The following is an 11,251-nucleotide window of genomic DNA, read 5'->3' as shown; positions in this document are numbered from 1 at the left end:
GGGAGGTGAGAGCATCGTCACATGATTCCCCTCACATTGTAGTAAAAATTCTCCGCAATGGTGGGTAGCCGATGGAATCTGTTCAGCCCTGGTACCATCCGTGTTTTGTTTTCTGGATCCGTGCCGTGCCAAACGAACTCGTGAACCCTGTGGGCACAATAGTTAGATATGACATACATTAGTTTTAGTTTATCATCACCATTATTATTATTTATCATGATTATGATTATTATGATTAAATTACTATTATTATTACTATACTTTGATAAAAAAAAAAGCCAATCTATCAATGATAAAAAGTCAAAATGTCTATAAATGAATGCAAATGTACATTTTGTAGAATGGTCTTCAAACAATAGATGACTATAATACTGGGTGACTGCCAACCCAGCTTCTCAATTTTCCAAGGGAGGGGCCTCATCCATTTTCCAAGAGCACGTTACATAACAATGACAGCGTGTGCTCCATTTATATCTAATATAATACATGTACAATGTATATGTTTGTGAATACACACACACACACACACACATGTAGGTTCATTATATCCAGTCAACAACAGGTCAGTGTGGCACTGGGATCTTGAGAGACTTTGGTATTTCAGTCTGTTCTTACTTATTTATATTTTCCCCTCATCATATTAGCCAACTTTACAAACTAGAGGCCCTATATAAAAAATTAATCCTGTTTTGAGCCTGAGAAAAGACCTAGAACTAGAAAATCGACTGTCAAGAACCAGTCTGGGTGTATTGATTCATATAATAAATGTGAAGACGAAAACTATTGATCAAACTCAAAGTAGAGTAATATTAATAATAACTAGAATGGCTCAAGTAGACCTATTCAGTGTGAGAGGTGTAAGAACTGAGGGAGGGCAAGATGCAGTGACACTGAAAATCTGCCAATCTTGAACAGAAAGCTAAAATAAGATATAAATCACAATCACCCCATCCAATGAAACGCCAACACTTTAGTTCAATAACAAGGCATACGGATCCCAATTCCACACAAGGCATGCGCCAACGCGCGCTTTGCAGAGAGCTCTAAAGCAGTTATCAAAATGCTAAAAATTTGCTTCCAAGTTCAGTTTTTGTCCTCTAGCGTTGCCTTCAGCCCCCCCCCCCCCTCCCCTTCCACGAGTGTATCTTATAAAGGAGTCCTATACTTCACAGCGCTCAGACCGCCGGTACTCACAGGTTCATTGACCGGTCACGAGGGCGAACCTGTCAAGACGCTTGTATAAGTTCTTTTTATTTTTTTTTCACAAGTGACAGCAGAGGGCAATTTTTAATATAGATTTATTTTCAAGGCGACACAGCGTTCATAATGCATAACCTGCATGTTACAAATGTTGCGTTATCTATCAGATTAGATCTATTACCGGAAAATTTCTGGGCGGTAACGAAAGCGAAAGTAGATCTTGATTCTACCCGATCGAGCCTCGGTGTCACACATACACTTCCGCCACAGCGGTTAAATTACGTTTCATCTTCAGGATTCATCAACCATACAGTCCAGATAGCTACACATTACACAGGCCCCATCCTTTCCCGACTTAACGACCCATCACAAAATTCCCGACTTTTTCCCGATTTCCCGACCTGGTGGGGACCCTGTACATAAAAAAGTTGACACATTTTCCTCCACATTACTTGATCTGTTGAGCTCTAACACCGAACAAGAAGATTTCAACAGATTCAGCTGACAAAACGATGATGAAATAATTTCAATTTTTTTCAAGTTTACTGGTTGACAGTGGTTACAGCTTTATATGTTGTTTTTATTGTTCCAGCCTGGTTACGGCTTTTATATAAACAGGTGCCCTCAATAGCCCGAACTTTACAGAAAAAAAAACTTAAACCAAAAACTACACACACTCACTCAAACAAACATTTTTGGGGGGGAGGGGAGGGGAGGGGGTGTTGTGCAATCCAGACACACAGACAGACATAAAAATCACCATTCTTCTGCCTCTGGGATAAAGAGTGCTGGCCCTTTGACGATCCTACGCTGTGAGTGACCTCCCTTGAGTCGCCGGTACACCACCAACATGTGGTTTGCGTCGACACATTGTGCCTCTTGACATTTGACCTCTGAGTAAGTGAGAGGGTTGTTGAAAACTTGGCACGGCCTGGATGAGTAAAGGTGGATTTGGAGTAAAGTTGGAGTCTTAGCAATGTGGGGGGTTAAGTGAAATCTGCAAAGGTGGATTTTGAATAAAGTTGCAGTGTGAGTAAAGTTGCAGTGAGTGAAGTTGGAGTTTCAGTTAAAGGTAGGGTTTGAGTTTGAGTAAAAGTGGAATTTGAGTAAAGTTGGAGTTGGAGTTAAGCTGCACTTTGGGTAAAGATAGAGTGAGTAAAGTTGGAGATTGAGTAAAGATAGAGTGAGTAAAGTTGGAGATTGAGTAAAGATAGAGTTTGAGTAAAGTCAACAAAATAATGATAGTTTAGTGCTACAAAAGACGACATCAGTTGTCATGCTGACTAATTTTTGTTAAAAAAAGGTCCACAAGCACCTGAAATGACACTGATCTATTCAGAATAAAAAGGTTTGGTATGTAAGAAAATAAAAACAGCACGAGGAAATTTAACAAGAACGGTACCCGTGTCTGTGTATGATGGATCCGTTATTCTCCTGAATCTCCACATACTGGAAGCGGTCAGCGGTGTTGGGTCGCAGGAACTTGAAGCGTTCTCGAAACAAGAACACCTGGCAAAGACAAAAACATGGTCACATGGTCACTGTATCTACAATGTATTGCGAACATTTTTTTAAAAGAAAAGAGCAGGAGAGAGAAAGAAAGAGAGAAAAAATTTGTAGAGAAGATTCTAGATCTATAAATCTAGCCTACTTAGAATCTAGATCTAGAATCTAGAATATATTTAAAATAAGAGTGGATCTAGATCTAGATTAGATCTACTGATTCACTGTCAGTAAAAGCAAAAAAAAACACACAAAAAAAAACAGTCGTCTACAAAATATGATAAAATCTAAAGAAGATTTTATTTCTAATCTAAAGGTGAGGTTATAAAATTCATCTATTTTTACCTCATCTAAAGATAAGCATTGTAGCTATTGATTTTGATTGTTCTATTACAAGCATACATACTATGGCTTTTTGAATTTGAAGATATGGAGGCAGCCATCATGGTACACCAGAACTGATCTTTGTTCAGAAGAGTTAGGCTACACAATAAACAAGGGGCCAAAAGGGGATGCAATCATGATAATCAATGGGTTACTATACTTAGAAGATTTATGTCCCTCTATTCCGTATAATTATTACAGGTTGATCGTTACTTTTATTACAAATAATAAAATGTTTGGTATCTTTTCCCATGTACAAAGTGAGCTCCTCACCCTTTGTGGCCCTTCAATAATCCGACCTTCTCCCAGATGGTTCAGTATGATGGCTCTCTGACCATCTCGCACAGTTTTGAACTTCATCGTCCGGCACTTCAGGAAAAGTTCACAAGTAGATTCAGCCTATCCAAACCTGAATCCATGAAGTTAGAAAAAAAAAATTCAGATACAGACACCACAAATATAAACAATTTCAAAGCAATTACTTTTTAACTGTGAACGCTTCACGCCCCCATCAACACAATTTAGTAAAAACAAAAGGAAGACTGCATGAGCCTTCACCCCCCCCCCCCCTCCCTAAGAGTGCTACATGATACAGTAGGCCTATAGCACAAGAAGATACACACAGAAGGGCACAGAGAATAACTTATAAGTTGTAGAGAAAGTTTCAGGTTTAGTTTATTTAATGGGCTGGGTGATGGTCATTTCACACCATGAACAGCAAACAACAGTGAAAAAAACAACAGCAAAAAAACAAAAACAAACCGAACTTCACTAGAATCTAGATCTAGACCTAGACATCTAGATATCTAGATCTATGGTTATGCTAGAACAAAATGTCAAGAGCAGAACGCATCTGATACCTACCGCGGGTCCTCACAATTATAGCCTAATTAATATTTTAGGAAGGCTAATTGATTTTTTTTTAAAATAAGGCTATCATCTAGATCTAGATCTAGATCTAGATATCGCTGGTGGAGTGATGAAACCTCTTAACCCTCAATTTTTTCGAAAATCGTTTTTTTGCCTAAATGTCTTCTCCCAGTCCTTCTTCACATTGTGTCAAAAGCACTAGGTTAAATTATGAAGAGAAAGTAAGAAAAAAACTTACTGAAAAAACCTTGTATGTTTGCCCCTATGATATCCCGGCGTGATGAAACCTCGCAACCCTCACCTGGTGCGCCGAACTGCTTTTGCGTGGTTTCATCACTCCCGGTTTGAGAGAGCGACTTGCTTATACGAGGTTCTGGACAAGCCTTCTTTATGAATTGACTTAATGGAAGCGCTCAAAATTGTCATTTTCTAGCGCATTTTACTGTCCCAGTAGGATTATGCGATTGTGCGGCCGCGGCGCGGCCGCATTTTTTCCGCGTAATTATGCACATTTGCATAATTTTTTATTCCCCGCGTTTTTTCATGTTTTTTCCTTTTTTTAAAACAAAACAATTAATTTTACTAATTAACGCCTCGCCACGTGACTAAAGGGAAATAATCACCGTAATAAGTCTTATTTAAGAGAAAACTGGTTATTTCCCTTGGTAGAAGATCTTGGTTATGGTTTGGGATTTTGTTCCTTGAGCATTTTCAATTTTTCAATCCATCAAAAGTTGTTGTTCTCATGTCTGCTGATGCTTCATGTTTGACAGGTGTCCCTGGTTTTAGTAATGTGCCAGCATCAGAGGTCCAGATGTCCTTTTTTTTCTTTTTTTTTCTTTCCCAGATCTAGATCTAGATCTAGATCTAGATCTAGATTTTTCTAGATCTACAGCTGAAAGTTACAGAGATTATATTTTTTTTTTTTTTTTTTTTTTTTTTTTTTTTACAGATGTGTATTGTTTTCTTTCCAAATACACTACAAATTACTGATACTGAATGTTCTGTTAAAAATTTTTCTGTACTTAAAACATAAAAGTCATGAAAATTTGTGTTGAAGAAGTGCAAAACATGTCGCGAAAGGTGTTACGGTAACTTGCATGATTTTTGCATAATTTGGCTTTTTTGGGGCATAATTTGGATGTCACACGAGAGGGTAAGGTTTCAGCCCTTTTCAGACTATGAATCCACTGATTAGTCTAATCTTTCAGTCGTGGTTGAAACCAAATAGTACTGAACCTACCCATGTTCTTCTTGACCCTGAAGTCTATAGAGGACATTGTGACAAATTTGTGCCACAACAATACAAGTGATATGGACATTTACGCAACTGTTTTGAATATATCTAACCCCAACTGTGCTCGCATCACCTAGATTTTTACACCATCCAAGGGCTGGTTTGGAAACCAATGAGCAGACCCCGTTCCATGAATTGACTCCAGCTACCGTTTCGCAGTCCTTTCCAGGGATGTGTCTTATATGTAGAGACAAGGAAATATCAGCATCATCCCAGACTGAGTCTGCACCAATAGCAGTGTTGCCTGGAATCATGCCCCAAACCATACTGACGTTTCACCAGGTAGCTGTAAGTCAGCTGCTGAATTATTGGAGTCACAGCAACACGATCTGCAAACCACATCCCTAGGTCCATCTCGCCTTCAGGCACCTTAGCCACTTTTCCTGGAGCCTGATCCAGAAACACAGCTCATTTGGGATGCCACAGAGGAAAAGAAAGGGTTTTCAGGGGTGGCAACAGATAAGCGAAGGCCATCCGTGGATCTGGTCAGGAATACCATAATGACTCAATGAAAAGCCCAGCTACGTCACTGAAACCAAACTGTGATTGCAAGAGCTGAACACTGAAATGTAAAGGGCAAAGGGCTCTCGAGGAAGACAGAACATATTAATTTTGATTTAGCGTGGTACTCTCATGAGATGAAAAAAAATGTCTCTTTATTGGACTAGTGGACATACACCAACCTCATAGGGATTAGGAGGCATTCAGAAACTAACCAGATAGGGCATACCTTCAAATACACATTTAAAATGGTGTCATAATGTGCCAGTGTGTAAAAAGATGTTCATGAATTTAACTGGGTTGAGTCAATGATTTGAAAGAAACATTTAGAACCAATTATCAAAGGAACTCAGATATCTACAAAATGTATGCACAATTCTGCCAAGATCACGGGAGGTAGCCTCTCAACAGGCACCCCCCCCTCCCCCCCATCAATGAAACAACCAGGAAGAATAGCCTGTCTTGTTTATGCCAAAGAAAGATATGTGCGACCTTTGCATTATCCGTGAAGTTGGCAAAGTGCGGATGATGTTTGGAATGCTCACACACTAGAAAAGGGGCAGCGGGCAAGGAAAAGGAACGAGACAAATCTGAAGCCATCAAATATCTCGCCAGTGATGAACCTAAAACGGCGCATGTTTTCTATGGATCTTCAGCTTGTACTTCTTACACTTACACTCACCCAAACTGAATGCATCAGCCTTATATTACAAAACAAAGCGTGTCGTTCATAACTTTACGATATTTGAAGCTGCAACACATCAGACTACTTGCTACGTGTGGCATGAAGCAGAAGAGGGAATTAGCAAATAGGTTTGCTTCATGTCTACTGGCTTTCTTAAAGGAAAAGCTGTACTTCCAGAAAACCATAATCGACCACGACGGCTGTGGTTACCAATACAGAAATGCCACACTTGCCAATGTTTCTCTCAGCCTGTTTGCAACAACACATGGTAGCACAATTGAACAGAAATGATTGATCAAAGGACACACAAATGTAAGTTGACTGTACACTCAACTATTGAAAGATCAGTTCAAAAAGCACGAATCGAGATCCCCCTACACTACCTCCATTTCTCCAAGATGGCCAGAGAAAAACCAGACGAATATTTGGATTACACATTATTCTAAGTGTGGAAACTACAAGTCTATCAGACTAGGAAGAAAAACGGGTGATCCTGTTGTCACTGAAATCAGGTGTTTGAAGTACACCCCAGACATGAACATCCAGTTCAAGCTGCACTTCAGTGATGAATGGGCTGACGTTACGAAGGCAGGACACAGAAACACGAGGTCCATCCTGCTACACCACTGAACACAGAACGTCTTAAAATCCAGCACTCCCAAGTACAATCACCTGTAGGAGCTTGAATCCGTTATTTCCTATACGTCATCACTTTATAACAGTTTACCCCCTTATCATTAATAGCTATTCATTGGGGGGGGTTCAGTCCAAGACATCGTACTGATCTTTTGGGGGGGGGTTTTGTCTGCATGTACGTTATGTATTTTCATAATTAACCCAATTAGTATTCATGACCCACCACCTTTTATTTGATTGACATCCTCCATTCGTTTTTCAAAGCATTTTGTGTCCTGCGTTTGTGTGTGTATCTATGTGTGTGTGTGTGTGTGTGTGTGTGTGTGTGTATTACATTGTTTTCTTAATAAATTTTGTAATGGACTGACGCATTAAAACTTTGAAAAATATGTCTATATTTTGATCTAGATCTATTTCTTACCATTGTAAAAGCCATCTGTAGTGCAACCAGAGACCATATTGCAGAGATATACTATTCATTTGAGCTTTTTTGTTAAATGAAAGTAACCAGATCTAATCCTGGAAAATCATATTGAAACAGATTGCACAAATCGCTGATCCGTTTGAGGTTTCAAACCCAAATTCTGCAGATAGATAACACACATTTATTTGACTTCAGTAGGCCGGGAATCCAACTCTTTAAACTAACTGATCTTGAAGAAACATCTTTATCACTTTGTGGCGTTCCAAACAACAGAGATGCATACTGAAACCAAATGAGCTGCGAGAAAACTCGCAACCCTCAAACTCTGTCCTGATGAAACCTCGCAACCTTCCCGCAGGCTGACTACGAGGTTTCAACACGACAAAAATGTTGTAATGAAACCTCGCATCCCACAGCGTAACCATTTAAACAGTAGAAAAGTGATTTTTATGTACTAACCACGTTTCTAAGGTGTTTTCATTTACCTGTACCAACTTTCGTTTATATAAATCATTTTGTTCCCGAGTAAATCATTTTTTTGTCTCTCCTGTAAAATTTTCCTTTCTGGGGTTGCGAGGTTTCATCACTCCACCAGCGATATATGGCCTGCGAGAGGTCAGGGGGAATCCTCGCCTTATCATCTCATGCCCACACCGATGTTGGGGTGAGAATAACAGATCATGAGCTATTCTCACGCCAGGGATGAGAATATAAGACAAGATCTTGGTGGCCAATTAAATAACCCAGGAACATTTAGATAGAAGTATAGAAGAAGGCCACCTCTATTCTCACCCGGGGTGAGAATAGTGCAGGCGAGTCTTTTGGCTATTCTCACCCGGTGCGCGTGTCAACAAATTTTGCGTTCACCCTAAACCACAGAATTCTACACTGTGATAACAGAAAAATTGTAGAATTCTGTGCTGTGAACAAACGTTCCATTACAACTGTACTTGTAGCCTACTAAAAGCGTACAATTTTGTCTGTGGGCAGTGGAGAGAGAGAGTGAGAGAGAGAAAGAGAGAGAACAAAACAAAATGGCGACCCGCGTAGTTCGGCTCGATTCGAAAAGTTAAATAGCCGTAGCATCTTTGTAGACAACCAAATTAATTTACTTTTGTGTTTTAACATCACTTTTTAACTTTGTTTTGGTCAATTTGATCGTCCACACCGATAGAAGACAGTATTCAGAAAGAGACAGAGAGAGAGAGAGAAGAGGGGAGGAGTAGATCTTGCGAGAACTTCCGGGCGGGTGAGAATAGCCACTTTCATAGAAGAAAACATTCAACAAGTGGCCGATACAATATTCAATATAGATCTAGATCTAGATCTAGATCTACTATATCTATTGACACATGTTTTAATTTGATACATATATTCTAAGTCGCGTCAAATTTGCAATATATAGATTATCTAGATCTAGATTTTTTTTTTCTAGATTCTAGATCTAGATTCCAGATCTAGATCTAGATTCTAGATCTAGAATCTAGTAGCCAACCAAAACTCCTTACCTTTCGACTTTCGATTTTGATTAGCATTTGACTTGTTATTAGATCTATTTAATCTGGACCAAGATTCCAGACCTAGCAGTAAAGTTACAAAGCAATCTATAACACTCGGTCAGTCGCGGTCTCGTTGAAATACTCCAAATAAACGGAATAACCTGCATTTATCCAGCAGAAAGCCCACAATTACCTTCGAATTGTTCCAAACCTCTCTCTGATTCTATTCATTTGAGATAATATCCTGATGGTCGTGACAGAGAGTCTAGAATCGTGATGATAACATTGCTAGTGGGCGGGACCTATGACAAAGATGCTATTTTTAGACGGCGCATTTTTCAGGCAGCCGTCAGTCATACAAATAAATCAATAAACAAAATACATTGATCAGTTAATTTTAGCGTTCATTTGGCTATCAATATAAAACACAATATGTTTAATAATTATCATCTTTCAACAGGTCGGGTAAGACAAAAGACAAGGAGCGAAAAATAAAAACTGTAAACCAGCCAATTTTTTATCATAGAATTGAAGACATAATATTATTATTATTATTGAAACATACACACATAGCTGTGGTACCACAGAATTCTACACTCACTGAGTGTAGAATGTGTATGGCACACACATTGGGTTGGGGGGGGGGGGGGGGGGGGTCGAGGGAGAGAGAGAGAGAGAGAGAGAGAGAGAGAGAGAGAGAGAGAGAGAGAGAGAGAGAGAGAGAGAGAGGAAAATGGGTCGGGGCTGGAGGGTGAGAGGGAGAGAGGGAGGAAGACAGGGGTAAGCATGAAAATACACGTATTACTATTATTACCATTACCTTAATATTATTATTATTATAAAGTATCATCACTAATGATAGTTTGTTTCGTGAATTCATACTGGCATCCTTTGGTCAATGCAAAACTGAAAATGTAACAAAACAATATGCCAAAGAGTTCTACCCCTTAGTAACGTCTTCCTTTATCTTTTGGCATACAAAGAATTTTAAGTACATGTACATGTACTATGACAATATTTCTGCACTGTTATAGGCGGATTTATACATTTTATGAATCTATTATGCGGGATATACAGACACAGCTGACCCACGGTCAAAAATTGAAAATCTAACTTTTTAAATATTTATTTTTAGATATAATCAAAGATTGTATGTATAACAAGATAGTTCACTCAGCCAGAAAAGTGTCCGCGGAAGTTCAGATGTCGCTGCAGTCTTTGTTTTGAAGCTCTCTTATGTTTCTCCCGAGGGAGAATAGGAATAGCACTCCCTTGTGCATCAGCTGTTCCGGTTCGCTCAGTGCGGAGTTTTCGGTTCATTTTATTTTAATGACCTCTTGTCTCTTGTTTTAAAGCCAAATTAAACAAAGAAAACTGTCGCCCCTTCTACCTGAAGAACATTTTTGTCAGCGTAACCAATTAAAAAGGCGTTATTCCGAAATTTTAATCGTAAATAATTCAAAAACTTGTAAGTTTCACCAGAGAGTGGTTTCACTTTCATTTTTTTCCACACAAGTAGGGTAACTCTGTTCGCAAAGTGGGCGCTTTTTCGAAGAGGGCGCCACCGGATTTTGAGAACACTTTTTTAATTGGTTGAAAGAGAGGACAGAGGGGTGAACCGTCTTGTTTATACAAAATCTTTGATATAATATTTGAGCTGAAAATTGGTCACAACAAACATGATGGCGGAGCAAGAGAGTTTTGTGAAGATGTATGGTTCTGTTGGATCGGCTGCAACCACTCTGTGTGTTCTGTAGATGGAAGACATAAACTGAGGCGTTAAGAGGCCTTCCAAGTAATTGTTTAATACGCAAACAGCAGGAAGAGTGGCGAATTGACAGAGTAGCAGGTAGGATCTAGAGTCTAGATTTTTAGATGCGGTGCGCCGAGTCAACCGAGTTGTCGAGTTTCACATCTTCACCGACTGTTTACACTAACTTCTAGATTCTAGATCTAGATTTAGATCTAGATTCTAACTCTAAATAGTTTAGATCTACTGTAACTCTAGGCAGAGTAACGCCTTAGGTAAATTTTTAGGCCGAAATTTTTACTTTCACTCCTGCACACAGATGCACTGCTTCGGCGGATGTCAAACTACACTCCTAAGACTTAAGGCCTACAGTATTACCATTGTCATTGTTTGGTGCAGATCACAATATAATATAAGCCGCCGCCAAACATGGCGCAAAACAATTATTTCGAAGTGGCTAGCTGTACTTAAGTACGGCCAGACTGCCAGTCTAGCCGTACTT

The 11,251-nt window shown here is 39.3% G+C and overlaps 2 protein-coding genes across 3 annotated transcripts in view; one reads left to right on the top strand and one right to left on the bottom strand.

Moving 5' to 3' along the window:
• The window catches only part of LOC101861588, a gene marked incomplete in the record, with an annotated part of 36,046 nt that extends 26,739 nt beyond the window's left edge, over nt 1-9,307 (bottom strand). The window contains 5 exon segments of one of the 2 annotated variants that reach the window (XM_005100146.3): nt 29-147; nt 1,961-2,131; nt 2,603-2,709; nt 3,361-3,496; nt 9,193-9,307. In XM_005100146.3, the coding sequence (XP_005100203.2) occupies nt 29-147; nt 1,961-2,131; nt 2,603-2,709; nt 3,361-3,447 (484 nt within the window). 2 annotated transcript variants of the gene reach the window in all.
• Nucleotides 9,308-10,665: 1,358 nt separating this feature from the next.
• Nucleotides 10,666-11,251, top strand: part of LOC101861128 (retinoic acid receptor RXR-alpha-B) — a gene marked incomplete in the record, with an annotated part of 14,338 nt that continues 13,752 nt past the window's right edge. The window contains 1 exon segment of the mRNA XM_005100145.3: nt 10,666-10,848.

This window comes from Aplysia californica, unplaced genomic scaffold, assembly GCF_000002075.1.
Source record: "Aplysia californica isolate F4 #8 unplaced genomic scaffold, AplCal3.0 scaffold00237, whole genome shotgun sequence".
Classification (NCBI taxonomy): domain Eukaryota; kingdom Metazoa; phylum Mollusca; class Gastropoda; order Aplysiida; family Aplysiidae; genus Aplysia; species Aplysia californica.
This window is presented reverse-complemented; position numbering and strand designations above follow the sequence as displayed.